This window comes from Myxocyprinus asiaticus, chromosome 12, assembly GCF_019703515.2.
Source record: "Myxocyprinus asiaticus isolate MX2 ecotype Aquarium Trade chromosome 12, UBuf_Myxa_2, whole genome shotgun sequence".
In the NCBI taxonomy this organism is placed as follows: domain Eukaryota; kingdom Metazoa; phylum Chordata; class Actinopteri; order Cypriniformes; family Catostomidae; genus Myxocyprinus; species Myxocyprinus asiaticus.
This window is the reverse complement of record NC_059355.1, coordinates 682,265-697,772: the sequence shown is the minus strand read 5'-3', so window position 1 is coordinate 697,772 and position 15,508 is coordinate 682,265. Positions and strand designations below refer to the sequence as shown.

The following is a 15,508-nucleotide window of genomic DNA, read 5'->3' as shown; positions in this document are numbered from 1 at the left end:
CTTGTAATCATCTTATATAATGTTGTGCAATAAAATGTTGTCACTTCACATGTGGTTTGAGAGGTGTTTCAGACATTAGTTTTGTTTATATTACAAAAAACTGTATTGTCCCACTTTTATGGCTTTTTATAAATAAAAATAAATAAATAAAAAAAAGACTTGTCCTGTCCTTAGAAAAAGCTTTCATATAACTGATCTTTTTGAATTATTACTCTCAAATTCATAATGTGTTTTTAGGCCAATTTCTGCTGAGTTTACTCAGATAGTTGTGCAGATGTGGTCTTTTGGGAATCATTCACCAATGGAGCTTGGCTGTACTCTATTGGACATTTCTGGTACTGCGTCTGAGCACACTGCCACTCGACCTAAAATTTGGAACAGAATTGGCTTTGATTTTCTAGTATTTTTACATTTCAGTTGATATTTTTATTATATTTTATTTATATAAAAAAATCTAAAGTTTGTGCAGTACATTTTCATTATAATAAATGTAAACTACTATAGCTTTTTTATTTCACTTTAAAAACTGCTTTCACTTGCACAATAAACTGCCATGGTAACAGTATTTAAGATATCAAATATCCCTTTACAATTTTGCATCAGCAGTGTCTTAAAATTATTCTAAAGAATTTTGAAGCAATTCATGTAAACATAAGAGGGCTATTTCAAAGTCTGTTAAAACTGCCTTACTTCCTGCTGCCAGTTGGTGGCGCTATGACCAATTATAGCCACATAAATGTGAGCCCCCATTACAAAACGTACAGCTGAATTTTCATCAAAATCATACACTGCACGCAGAAGATAAAAGGAACTACCTGTTTCACATTTTTAGCCATAAACGTATTGCTTCGCCATGGCGACTCCGATAAAAATATTAAAAGTTTTTAAAAGTATTTTTTAAAATATTTGAGTATTTTAAAAGTTAAGAGCCTGCAATTTTCAGAAAATCCAACATAGCCGACTTCCTGTTGGGCAGAGCTAATAACTATAATCATGAAAGTTGTCCGGCTTGGTGAGAACTATATATGTACCAATTTTGGTGGCAATATGAGAAAATTGGGGTGCTACAGAGCCCCCATTTCATGCCCATTTTCAAGAGGGCGCTACAGATCCCCCCCGCACTTGGGCCCTAATAATACTTAGAAGAACAATAGGGCCTCCGCACTTTGAGTGAAAAATTTAATAAATAATGTATAATTATTTGATAAATAAAGGCACTTTCCTCTGCATATTCATGCAGAAATAACCCATAGTTTTGGCTGTGTACTTACAGAACAACTCAGAGCTATAAATGCAAAAAACTTTGTAGGCCACCGTGTAGAGGTTAAACCGTAGGTTACATTTTTTTAACCATAAAGGGTCCTTAGGACTGAACACTAATCAGTGTTTTATGCAAAAAATAAAACAAGATCAAAGCAACTTACAGCATAGGGCAGGCCCCGATATCCATGATTCTGTGTGTTCCCACAGTTGTGACTTGAGTATTTTTTCTTGTTTACTGCTGGGCTCGCTTCAACAGACTCAGGACTGAGAGAGAGAAAGAGAGAGAGAGATCTTTGAGAAGCAGTTTTCATCTTTGAACTTTTCCTTTAAATATAATAAAATGCAATAGCTTTAGGAGTGTGACAGCACCAGTCAAAATACTGTTAGGAGAGGATCAGGGGGCATACACACAGGTCCAGTGGCAGAGGGTGAACAACAACTGAAGGATAAAGCTATAAAGAAAAGGAGGTGGAGTTGTGTCCCCTTCCATCTCTGGCTTAGATCATTTTTTTTTTACATGTGTTTTTATAAAAGAAAACAGATTCTGTGCCACCTAGGGCCATGTACTCCATTCAAAAGAGAAAGGAATTCCTTTAAAGGAATATTCTGAGTTCAATACAAGTTCAGCTCAATCGACAGCATTTATGGCATAATGTTGATTACCAAAAAATAAAACGGAAAGCTATTTTGCGAATAACCTGATTGGAGTCTTAGCCGATGCAGATCTGAGCAGATCTGCTGCTGTTCGCTGTAACGCCGCCTCGGCATGTGCTTCAAGCACCGTACCTTTGCTCTTCCAACCGCCGTCTCCCCCCAAACCCCCCCAATTAACTGAAACACAAAAAAACTTTCCCAATTATAATTACACCTTGAAAAAAACCCCGAAAATATAATCCCAATAACGAAAAACAAAAATCTTATATTTTTAACTACCCAAATCCAAACATTTCACCAGCAATTGTAAATACAGTACAAGCATAATTATAACTGAAAAATAAACCATGCCTCTATAAAGTTTAACACAAATCTCATACATTTTTGTTTCTTAAAATGACTCCAAAAGACATTGTCAGGCAGGGACATCATTTTCCACTATATTTTCAGAATTAAGTTGTTGTATGTTGAGCTACGCCTTGCACAGTCCCACAAACAGAGCCCAGAGCCTTCTTCACTCTTTCAAAGAATGTGTCTTAACTTATTTTCACTAAAAAAAGTGTACGATTATTTCAGAAATGAAGACATTTTCCATGCACATACACGAAGGGTAAAAAAAAAGTGTAGGATTGAAGTGTGCACAAATTAAATGTTGATTGTCTTTCAATCCTTTAAAAAGTGCATAACTGAACACGAAATAAAAATTAAGCTCTTTGTAAAATATCATATAATAAGAAACACCATAAAAAAAACTTTTAAAATAGTGTGTATGGGTTTTTATTTAAGCAGGCCTCTTTTATGTCAGGTAAAAAATATTCCAGCTTAGGGATGCACCGATCTGATACCTGGATCAGTATCGGCTCTGATACTGACGTTTTTAAACGGATCGGGTATCCGTCCAACGAGCCCGATCCAAATCGGATACTGTGTTTTAGTCATGTTTGTTACTGTCAAGCTCAAAAAATGACATAAAAGAACCATTAAAACACAATTAAAGTAGTTCATATGACTCATGCATTTTATTCAAAGCCACCTGATGATGTGCGATAGCTCTGTGAATCACAAAAGGCTGTGTTTAATAATTCAATATAAAATGCACGCGCAGCTCCAGCGCGTTATTGAATGGCGCTGCTCTGTTTACACACAAGCGTGCCTATTTTTAGCCTTCACAGCAGTGCGCAATATTTGAGCGCTACTCACAAACATCTCAGATGTAGATGCTCAATAGTTTGGTTCACTTATATGCATTTAGAACAGCACAGGAGGTGCATTTTTACCAGAATTTGAATAAGAAGCAAATTAAACTAATGTGAACTTTCCTACAAACAGACACATACAGGACTTCCTGGAATAAAATCGTAAGGGTTTAAAAGTTAAAGATGTCACGGAGAGACTCACGGAGGCAGAGATATGATCTCAGTAGCAGGGTTTATTGAACAGATGATTGAAACAGTGATGTAAACATTATGAGTAAATCCAGTTGAGCAGAGTGGCAAACAGTAGGTGAATAATATCCAGACAGGGTATAGACACGATGAACAGATAACTCACAACAGTCTTATGATACTTGCATGCAATAATGAAGAGGTATGTTTGACATTGTAGAAAGGTGTGGAGTCTCAGAGATACTATAGATAAGAACAGACAAAGAGTGTGTGTGAAAGCGGGGTATATATGCAGTCCTTGATTAGCCACTAATGATATGCAGGTGCGTGTAATCAACTCAGGGGAGAGTGAGCACTGACGGCAGTGAGGAAGAAAGAGAGAGAGACCCTTTTCTACTGATGACTTATATATCAGAATATTAAATACGACTAAATATCGGTAAACAGCTGGAAAATAATTAAATGGTTCAGCCCAACTTGGCAGAAAGCTTTACAAATGTCAGGTGTTTTTAATCACTGTCTGTCTGGGGTTACGATGTTTCCAGCCACACTGACAAGTTCTGTCAATTAAGTTACTGACAAACATGTATGAGCTGTTTTATTATAATTATTATTCCGTTAACAACAACATGGAAATATGCACATCATGAGGATAATAAGACATTTCTACTTAAAACATAGGCAACTGCTGATGAAAATATGATGAGAAATGAATAACACTGCAAGATAATGCACTGACAATATTTTAGAAGCAGAAAAGCCTTGTTAAATAAAACTAGGGCTGCTCCTGACCAAAGATTTTCCTAGTCGACCTGAAGGCGTTAGTTTAAGCCATTAGTCGACTAGTTGTCGCACGTTTATGATATTAATTTAATTACTTAAATATATATATTTTGGGGGGCATCAGAAAATGGTTTGAGTTCCAGTGCTGAGAATGTTATCAGTAACATTGCTAACACTGTTCTACATTACAGAGAAATACTAAACCGTAATAATGAGCCTTTAAAATACACATTTTACAAGTGCACGCACGAAGTGAGCCGCAGCGACACCGGCAAAAGCGGTAATGATTCTGAATGTGTCCGAAAAACCAGCAAGGAGACTGTCTGAACATTTCATTAATTTATAGAGAGAAATGCACATTAGGATTGTGCCGACAGACGATGATCTCGGGGATCGATGATGCTCAGAGTGATCAATAGCTGATGCCTTTGATGATGTCAAGACGATATTTGGCTCGTTTTCACATGTATACAGTTATTATTATTATTATTAGGCTATTATTATTATCAAATACTACAAATAATTTACCCGTAGACACACAAACATGTGCTTGAAGAAACTCACTTTATTATATTATTAAGAACAGATGACAGAAAAGCCATCTATGTGCATGTATGACATGCTGATACAGAGGCGTGCAGTCTCGTGGAACACACGCATGTAAAAGGTTCTCACTCTTTCTTTGTTTCTGTCTTCTGAATTTTTATTTTTTTTGCAAGAACAGTATCGTCTACGAGTGCTGTAAATGACCTCAGACATTACTTTATAACCTATATACTCCATAATTTTGATGACTTTACTATTATTCTAAAATGTGAAGAAAAAAAAAATTACATAAAGAATGAGTGTTTCAAAACTTTTGACCAGTAGTGTCTATATACACTATATTGCCAAAAGTATTTGCTCATCTGCCTTTAGACGCATATGAACTTAAGTGACATCCCATTCTTAATCCATAGGGTTTAATATGACATCGGCCCACCCTTTGCAGCTATAACAGCTTCAACTCTTCTGGGAAGGCTTTCCACAAGGTTTAGGAGTGTGTTTATGGGAATTTTTGACCATTCTTCCAGAAGCGCATTTGTGAGGTCAGACACTGATGTTGGATGAGAAGGCCTGGCTCGCAGTCTTCGCTCTAATTCATCCCAAAGGTGCTCTATCGGGTTGAGGTCAGGACTCTGTGCAGGCCAGTCAAGTTCTTCCACACCAAACTCGCTCATCCATGTCTTTATGGACCTTGCTTTGTGCACTGGTGCGCAGTCATGTTGGAACAGGAAGGGGCACTCCCCAAACTGTTCCCAAAAAGTTGGGAGCATGGAATTGTCCAAAATCTCTTGGTATGCTGAAGCATTCAGAGTTCCTTTCACTGGAACTAAGGGGCCAAGCCCAGCTCCTGAAAAACAACCCCACACCATAATCCCCCTCCACCAAACTTCACAGTTGGCACAATGCAGTCAGACAAGTACCGTTCTCCTGGCAACCGCCAAACCCAGACTCGTCCATCAGATTGCCAGATGGAGAAGCGTGATTCGTCACTCCAGAGAACGCGTCTCCACTGCTCTAGAGTCCAGTGGCGGCGTGCTTTACACCACTGCATCCGACGCTTTGCATTGCACTTGGTGATGTATGGCTTGGATGCAGCTGCTCGGCCATGGAAACCCATTCCATGAAGCTCTCTACGCACTGTTCTTGAGCTAATCTGAAGGCCACATGAACTTTGGAGGTCTGTAGCGATTGACTCTGCAGAAAGTTGGCAACCTCTGCGCACTATGTGCCTCAGCATCCACTGACCCCGCTCTGTCATTTTACGTGGCCTACCACTTCGTGGCTGAGTTGCTGTCATTCCCAATCGCTTCCACTTTGTTATAATACCACTGACAGTTGACTGTGGAATATTTAGTAGCGAGGAAATTTCACGACTGGACTTGTTGCACAGGTGGCATCCTATCACAGTACCACGCTGGAATTCACTGAGCTCCTGAGAGCGGCCCATTCTTTCACAAATGTTTGTAGAAGCAGTCTGCATGCCTAGGTGCTTCATTTTATACACCTGTGGCCATGGAAGTGATTGGAACACCTGAATTCAATTATTTGGATGGGTGAGCGAATACTTTTGGCAATATAGTGTATATATATATAATGTGAAGGAGGGAACAAAAGAAATGTATTCACACACATGATGTATTTTCCCAGATAACGAAATACCCGTCCAGTAGAGAATGCACAGATGAAGTAGGTTCATTGCCAAAGAGATGTTGCCCTTCACTACTGTTGTAAAACACACATTTTAATTGCACTTTGTTTTTTCCAGTTTCATTTTTTCTAGCATCCAACCAGCGGAAATACCGGTGTTCGTCGGTTTCCTGTGGAGTTTTTTTTTTTTTCTGCGACCAACCGACCAACGTTTGGTTGACTATTAGGGGGCAGCCCTAAATAAAACCTTGTCAAATGATCCAGTCATAGTATTTTGAGGAGATGGGGCGCCTGAGCTGCGGGAAATCAAGAGCTGAACGTGATAAATGAAAGCGCGTGGTGGGTTAATCACCTTTTTTCAAATGCATCCTATATAAATGACATTAATAAGCTTGTGGAGCGGGACGTGGTTGTGTGTCTGTCACTGGGGAGAGAGGAAGCGGTAAGGGCCATCACCTGGTGATTGACACTAAACACCTGTGTCTCATTACAGTGACGAAGGAGATGGGGTTGAAAAGGCTGCTGAGAACGCCGGAGAGACAGAGAGAGTCAGGAACAAAGTGAACACTCTGTCGTGACGCCAAAGTGAACACTCTGTCGTGAAGCTAAAAAGTCATTAAAAGTTGATTTACATGGACTGCAACCCCGACTCCTGCTCCCTTATTCCTGGAACTTCTACAAAGCTATATTAACAACATAAATATAATATTGCTACTTACATCTTTACAGAATGAAGTGAATTCACAGCTGAACTTGTACAAGGTGAATAAAACCTTGTGAATAGGCCAGTGCATAGGCCTTAATGAAAAGTCTTTAAAAAAGGGAAATAATGAATATCTCTAACATAAAGAATGGCAAAACAGCCTCAAAGGATCTAATACTTCACTATACTGATTGTATGCTATTATTTCACAAATTTATTTCAGGTTTCCTAGGTTTAATAAGATGTTACGTTCACGCGCACTTCACTGCCGATGGCACTCCACCACCGTTGTTGGGCGGTTGTCACAGTGATACTAGCAGCCCTATGCCAGTGCCCAGGGGAGGCATACACGCACTCTGCCCTTAGTGGGGACACTTCTGTTTGCATTTTGCTTTGCACTTTAACTGGAAAAGAGCACAAGCTGCTCTACAGCAGAGCGGGTAGTTGAGCGTGCGAACTGGTGCACAAGAACATCGCCAACTATCAATCAACGTCATTGATATTAGCTGCAACCAGTACTAATTATAACAAACTCCAGTGCTGAATTGTCACTTACTATTATACACACAAACGAAATGGAAACTCCAGCTCAAAAACTGGAGATATTTCCTCTACGTTAGACACTTTCCTGACAAAAGCTATTTCAAAAAGTGGTGGGGAAAAAATTGCCAAAGGCAAAAAATGGGTGGGACATGTCCCACACGTCCCACCCTGTGCAAAATGAAATGTTGGTAAAATGCCCTTAAATCAGCACTTTCCAGCCATTGAGCCCTTTATTTAGCTGTTTCTTAAGTTCTCCATGTGTCTAAAGTGGATGTTGGTCAAGAGAAGACGCCAGAAAAGTAAGAAGCGCTTCAAAACTTTGCTGTTGTGTTGGAACTGATGCCGGTTTTTCTCAAGCATTTTATGTTATTGAGTTTTTACTGTATTTACCCATGTAAAAAAGAAACGAGCATGTTTTCTTTAGGTTAGGATCATTAGAAAGGTAAAAAAACTTGTAATTTTTTTATGAATTGGAGAAAATGTAATGTAAGTGCGGGAATGTAAGGGCTGAAAACAAATATTCTGGAGGGACAGATCAAATAATGTGAACGGATTGTCTATATTTTTAATTCAGAGTGTAATGTAGGATTAGGCTCATTAATGTCACCAGCTCTGTTGTGTTTAGCAAGTTATTCCATCAATTTCTTCTTATAATCAATCCCAGATCCAGTATATGCTCATGTTTAATATTTCCTGCAAATTAATCAGCACAGTAAAGTAAGTATTACTGCGGACGTTTGTAATGTTTACCGTCGATTTGCACGGGATAAGCGATGTCTGAAAAATCACAGAGATGGGTGTGTCCACTGCATTTACACACTGACCTATTGGTCATTTAGGCATGACAGCAGTGTCCAGAAAACATATCCCATCTGAAAAGGGCTTTTTACTTCTGTGTTCAAGTGTTCAATTAGGCAATTATCAGATAATTGTAATTGGCTGTTTTTGGTTGCTTTGGTTATCAAGCAGCCCTTATTTGTACTGCCCTGCCCAATTTAAATCAGACTTTTGCCCAGACAATCAGAGTACTTCAGGATGACCCCTGGCCAAAAATAACAAACAAAACAATCTAATAATACTTGTATCATGTTACAATGGAAGGACATTTCTGTTGTGTTTTGCTGATAAGCTTTAGTTGTTGATGTACAATTTTGACAAGGAAAACAACCTTTTATTTATGCTTTTTTTTGTCATGAAGCACCACATACAATCTCAACCCCTCCCCAACAATCACACATACAAATTTTTATACAAAAAATCCTCAATTGCATATTGCCTAAAAATGACCTGCAATATCATACCGGAACTGTGCAATGCCACAGTACTTGAAAAGAGGACATCCAAGTTTCACAGACCCGCCAGACAACAGGCTCTGCTCCACAAGGAGGCCAGACACAGGATACTTTCATCGGAACTGTGAGAAATCATGCCAACGGGGCGCCCCCTCTCAACATTTCAACGCTGGAAGTGAGTGGCACTCCTATTATAATTAATGGAGCTATACACAGCATAGCACGGCATTGCGGTTAAATATATAAATACGTTTAAAAATATCTAGCACCGAACATTTACATTTCATTATTTAGCAGACCCTTTGCTACAGCAAAAGTGATTCGTCCTAAGGAGGCAATACCATGAGAAGTGCTGAAATACAAAGTTTGCAGTCGTGATCTGTTTCCAATTGAGAATGTGTGGTGCATTATGAAGCGCACAATACAGCAACAATGGTCCTGTACAATTGCACAGCTTGTGTCTTCGGTGCCCAAATACTTAATAAGTGTTATTAGAAGAAATGGTGACGTTACACACTGGTAAACACTCGACTGTCCTAACTTTTTGGGAGCGTGTTGCAATCATGTGATTTAAAAGGAGTGAATTAAATTTTACAATAAAATTTACAAATCACTACTTCTTGTTTTTAATTGCCATTTTGGACACTGCTCCAACATTTTTGGAATTGGGGTAATTTAACAATATAAAATGTAATGTAATTTAATATAATATACCTGCGTGTGATCGGCTAGGCACAAAAAAAAGCTGGAAAATTTACAGAGCAAAGTGGGGGACAGCAAACAACCCAACGTTTTCCCGCACACAGCCGCTAGATGGTGTCTCTAGCTTGTGTATCGCTGACTGAAGTAGTCAATGCAGACACCGTTCAGTAATCTTTTATTACTAATCATGCAAGGTCATATAGCAAATTCAATCTTAGTTCAATCCATAATGCTTCATTAATGGATATCATACCAATGTCTCAGAGGTCAACGTTTGCAGATTTTAAAGAGATTTCCCACAAGATGTAGGATACAAACTGTAAGTGCCGCTTTTAAAATTGTCACACTGATTTTTTTCACATTAATGTGAAAATGACAATGAATAAAATATTACATGATCTTAGGAGTGCCGAACACTCTTCATCGTGTGGCTAGTATTATTACTGTGCATTTAAATTAACTAAAATTAAATTAGTTTTTACAGAGAGTGGTCTCCCAAAAACTCATGCCCATTTTTATTACATCCATAACCCAAGTTCATTTCACAATCTAAATGGGGGAAACCTTAGACTAGACTGAACATTTTCTAATGTCCAGACTGTATCTGCAGGGTTTTATGATTATACATACAAATGGTTCTATACACTGGCAATGAACACCACTGACGTGCATAAAACGGGGGCTACAGGGGTGCATTTCAACCAGTGTTTAATGAATGAAATGGCAGAATCTAATATGAAATTGGCAAAAGCGTTTATCACATTTTAATTTTATTACTCATGGAAAAATCTAAATTCTGTTAAAGTATTAATTTCGACAGCTCTAAATATAATATAATATAATACCTCTGAACTACCTTAAACTCTCATCTTAACATCATCTGTATCAGGTCTGATGAGCCTCAGAGACGGGATTAACCGTCACATCACAAAATACAACATCAAGTCATGCAATGTCATCTTTAAATCAATTGTGGAGCGCTAGTGTCCATCAGCCCCGTATTACTGAGTCCAACCTGGAGATAATTAGAAATGCACCTGAAACACCCATAAGGCCTATAAGGAAAGTATGGTTTGACATTCAGATATGTTTTGCACGGAGGGTGAGAGAAGAAAACTGGGACCTATCAAAGGCGTCTTTCGCTGTCCGGCAAGACGATTTGAATTGTAATATGATAAACATCATCTAATATTGCTGCGCTTCCCTGCACACCCACTAGATGGCACCACTCAATCAAAGCCCAAATCACGCATCATGTATTTAAGTGCCATTTTTACCACCGTCACATTTGTAACAGAGAGCTCTCACATCTGCGATGCCAGATTTTCCTCATTAATGTGAAAATGACAAAGAACAGAGATTTATTACATGTTCTTAGGAGTGCCAACCCTTCTACATTTTGTGGCTATGATTATTTCTGGACTGTGCATACAGATCTAAAGACCCATAGATAAAGTTATTACTGTTATTGTTCCAGTCTGCACTACAAAAACCATTGAAGTTGTAAATAATCAATGCTGACATGTGACCATGGTATATGGAATCTCTGTGTGAATGAGGCTATACAAACTTACTCTGATCCAGCAGCCATATCAGTGTAAGGTGTCTCAGGTGTGGTGACTCCCAGTGCAATTACTATGCTCATGACGTCAAGCACAGCGACGCAGGGGAGGGGATGGGGGTGAGGGGGAAGGAAGAGGAGAATCACGGGCTCCTAACGGCAGCAGCAAAGCACTCCTCAGATGGGGCGCTGCTGTGCCAAGTCACACACATCAGGAGACCTAGAAAGAGAGACACATAGAGGCAGACAGAGAGAGAGAGAGAGAGAGAATTAAGTACTATAATCATATACATAAAGAATGACCATATCAAGTGAAGCATAATTTCACTAAACATACTACATACCAGCATTATTCTAGATAACATGAGTTTTTTTTTTTTACCAACACACAAACATACACACACACAAAGTGTATCAAACTATTAATCAACATATTTGTTTTACTTTTTCTTATTATTTATTTGTTTGTAATGTTAGTAGTTTAGTTTAAAAATCACTCAAGATTTTAAGATACTTTAAGCAGTTTCTTTGCATTATCTTTATTGCAGCTGGTTTCTGCAGCTCTGCACTCAAAACCAGGAGGCTCAGAAATATTTATAGATTACAACCAAGCCAACAACCTGTCTGACCAAACACAAAGGAAGCTGGTCACCATACTTGTAGCGGACATGGCAGAATAATGGGTAAGCGACCAATAAAATAGTCTACAGTCTAGTTCATAAAATAAAAACAGCCATCAACTGTAAAGATGTCCACTATGTCTTATTTTTTTACTCCGGTCAATTGTAATGTTAAACTTAGTCTATCATAAATGTCAATTAAAATACAACCCCAATTCCACAAAGCTGGAACAGTATGAAAAATGCTAATAAAAACAAAAAGGAGTTAATTTTAAATTCTGTTTACCCTTTGCTCTATTGGAAGCACTACAACAACACATTATTTGATGTTTTACCTTGTGATTTTAAAGGTGCTATATTTTTACTGTACTAAATCTTAAAATGACCATAATATGTCATTAGAGAATTAGGAAGCATGCTAAGTTGAAATACTGGCTTCTCCGATAACAATTCTACAGCCAGTATACATTGAAGTTTCCATTCCGGGCCGGAATTTCTGTTTATGTTTTGGCCTGTGTGATCCCGCCCACTGCCCACTGACCAATAGTATTTCGACACCGTCAGGTTGCCAGATTTGAACAAGTTTGCAGGCAAACACTGCGTGCTGCAGCCATGGAAGCCAGCAAACAAACTGGATCAGAGATAACAGATTCCACCCGACCTAAAAAGCCTCGCCATCCATCTAAAACCACCATGACCAGAGGCATAGTAAAACAAGGAAAAATACTGGAGATGCCTTTGGAAGATGGAGACAGCTTAAAGCCCAGAAATCCTTTAAAACGGATGCTGAGTTGGCTAATTCTGGCGACCCGCATGAGCTTCAAGTCTGGGGGGGGGCAGACAACTCTCCAATATTTTGAATTTGGACTGCAGAACCCATTTCAAATGCTTGTGGTCAATCTTACATAAAGCACCTTTAATTGATTTATTTTTTTTATTTTTTTATAAATATTCACTCCTTTCAAATAAGACGATTGTAACGTCCATAAAATGCACAATATCAGTAAACACCAGCATATCGCTGTCTTTATCTAACTCAACGTCCTTGACACCCTGGTAACCGTAACAAAACTTCATGAAATGTCCCTCTACCAACCAGAGCCTCTTTGCACAGCTGTGTGAGGATGAAGCATACCAAACATGCAGTATTCTACTTCTGACGGAGAATTTTTAATGGAGGTGCGCTGGTTGTCGCTTGGCGAAGTGTTTGTGGGTTTCTTTTCATTAGTTCTTAAAAAATTAAATGGAAATTCTACAACATCATAACCATGCAATGCAAGACCGCAAAAGCCTGTGAAACATTGTTATAATGTTCATGCCGTCGGCGTAGATTTAGGTCGGGATGATATGGTGTTGGGCCTCATGTGCTCAGATAGGAGACAAAGGCAGGCCTACATACAGTCATAAAGCCTGACTGCGGCCTGTAGGAACACTAGAAGCCTGACTGCCACAACAACGGCGCCAAAATCAAACAAAAGGAGTCCAAAACAGACTACAGATCCCATCAAGCCTTGCTCACTTTACACCTATGTGTGAAATTCTGAAGGATCGAACTCTCAACTCCTATTGGATGAAACGCACGACAGAACGCGTCCCTCAACCATGACATCATCGAGAGTATAAAACCGGAAATTCCTTTTAAGCTTTGCTTCCAGCGACAGTATGTGCCGTGTCTAGTTGCAGCCCTGCTGCTCCCAGGTGTAGCCTCGTCACCTAAGGAAGTAACGTACGTACCTGATTTGCTGTGTTGTCGTCCAACCACGTTGGGCTGTTTGTGCATTTCCGCCATAGCAGGAGAGACCGGCACACTGAGTTTATCCATTAAAGAACCAACGACCGCGGCGGATGGATTACGAGCCGTAAACCGCATCTCTGAGTGATAAAATAACAGTTGCCTTCTCTCCCATGATCGCTAAAACTGGCTTCGGTGCCGTCACTCTGTTCTCTATCTCTCGTACTAACCACACACACACGACCCCTCACAAACATACCCGCACACACATTTGGCGAGCAGATAACTTGGCGATAGAGCCCAGCTTTGTCCTTAAGTTATCGTACCAGTGGAGACACGCGTTAAACGGGCAGACGCCATTAACCAGTCTCTCCGCCCACATTCTCTGGCCGGAAACCTCGCGCGACGTACTCTCCACGAGAGCCACGTCTGCCATTTTCTCTGAAATGCCCGACCAGTAGAGAAGGCACAGATGAAGTAGGTTCTTTGCCAGAGAGATGTTCACAACTGTTGTAAAACCATCTTTCAAAAAGTTGAACAACACAATTGCACTTATATTTTTCCAGTTTCATTTGAATTTTTAGTTAAAATAAATAAAAAATAAAGGCCAAAGTTTGAAATCAAGGTGTCTTGCTTTATTGTGTAGGTTTAACCCTAACCCTGCTTAACAAAAATTACCTCATAATACCACCTAGCATCCAACCAGCGGTAATACCGGTGTTCGTCGGTTTCCTGTGGCGTTTTTTCTGCGACCAACTGACCAATCAAAACTTGGTCGACCAAGACTCTTCTCATCGACTAACCTTTGGTCGACAATCAGGGGGCAGCCCTAATAACCAGTGTCTTGCATAAAGCCGTACCAGACTCTCCACACAACTCCACCCTCACTCTCCCTCTGCGTGTGCACGCAAACCCCGCCCACTCTCCCCCTCTGCATCTGCACGCAAACCCCGCCCCCACTCTCCCTCTGCATGCAAACCCCGCCCACTCTCCCCCTCTGCGTCTGCACGCAAACCCCGCCCCCACTCTCCCTCTGTTTCTGCACACAAACCCGGCCCCACTCGCTCACAAGTTCTCCTGCAACATGGAGGGAGACACAGTGCCATGACACCTGTCCACACTGCCGAAGAAGACTCACCCTATGTCTCAATCAACTCCCTAGCTCCCTATGTCATGAATCAGTATATCATGAACACGAATTAGGGCACTGGTAAAGAGTACTGATCCATTGAACATTGGGACACTTATTACTCAATCACCCGCAACACGTTAACGATAGAGGTAGACCAATATATCGGTTTTACCGATTAATCGGTGCCGATAGTTGCTTTTTGGAACTATCGTTATTCGCAACAATCTATGGTGACAGTTGCAGAGAGTTTTTTTCATAATTTTTTCATTTCAAAATAAGAGTCCCAAGTGTGTTTCGGGCTTGTTTATACTTAAAGTCCCACATTATTTACCAAATCTTTTTTTCTGGTTATTTTGGGGATTTGGGTTGCACAGTAAACTACATCTGGGATTTTATTCATTTAGGACACTTTGTCTGTGTCCACCATATTAAGACAATTTTTTGACATTCTATGAATCAGTTTTAAAAACTATCGGCTGATTAATCGGTTATCTGTCTATCCCACCACCTTAGTTATCGGTATCTGCAAAATCCACTATCGGTCGACCTCTAGTTGACAAGCTCGCGAATTGCAGCGCAGCTGTTATTAATCAGCACCATCGCTGTGTAAATGAAACTATCATTAATTTTCGTTGAAGAAAATGTAGTGGTGCTATAACTGATAAATGGCAAAAAGAAATAAAAATATACAGAAATGTATTTTAAACCTTCTTTTAACAACTTAAATATTTAAAAGATTGTTTCACTTTCATAGTAATTATGAATGAAAGACATTACAAACAACATCTCTTTTTAAGAGAAAAATGCTTGGACTTAGTTTTACACTTGTGCTCGTCTTCTAACGACTTGAGAAACTTCAGAAGAGATGAGGACATTTCCAGTAAGGGAATATAGTGAGCAATGATGCTCCCTGGTTTGTGGGATATTTTTTAGGGAGCAAACATT

At 39.6% G+C, this 15,508-nt stretch overlaps 1 protein-coding gene across 3 annotated transcripts in view; it reads right to left on the bottom strand.

The window, feature by feature from the left end:
• The window catches only part of LOC127449248 (histone-lysine N-methyltransferase SETD5-like), a 70,233-nt gene that overhangs the window by 37,339 nt on the left and 17,386 nt on the right, over nucleotides 1-15,508 (bottom strand). For all 3 annotated transcript variants that reach the window (XM_051712567.1, XM_051712568.1, XM_051712569.1), the window contains exons 2-3: nucleotides 11,093-11,299; nucleotides 1,425-1,527 (exon numbers count right to left, since the gene is read on the bottom strand). In XM_051712567.1, the coding sequence (XP_051568527.1) occupies nucleotides 1,425-1,527; nucleotides 11,093-11,163 (174 nt within the window). In that variant the 5' untranslated portion in view covers nucleotides 11,164-11,299. The remainder of the gene's footprint in view (nucleotides 1-1,424; nucleotides 1,528-11,092; nucleotides 11,300-15,508) is intronic.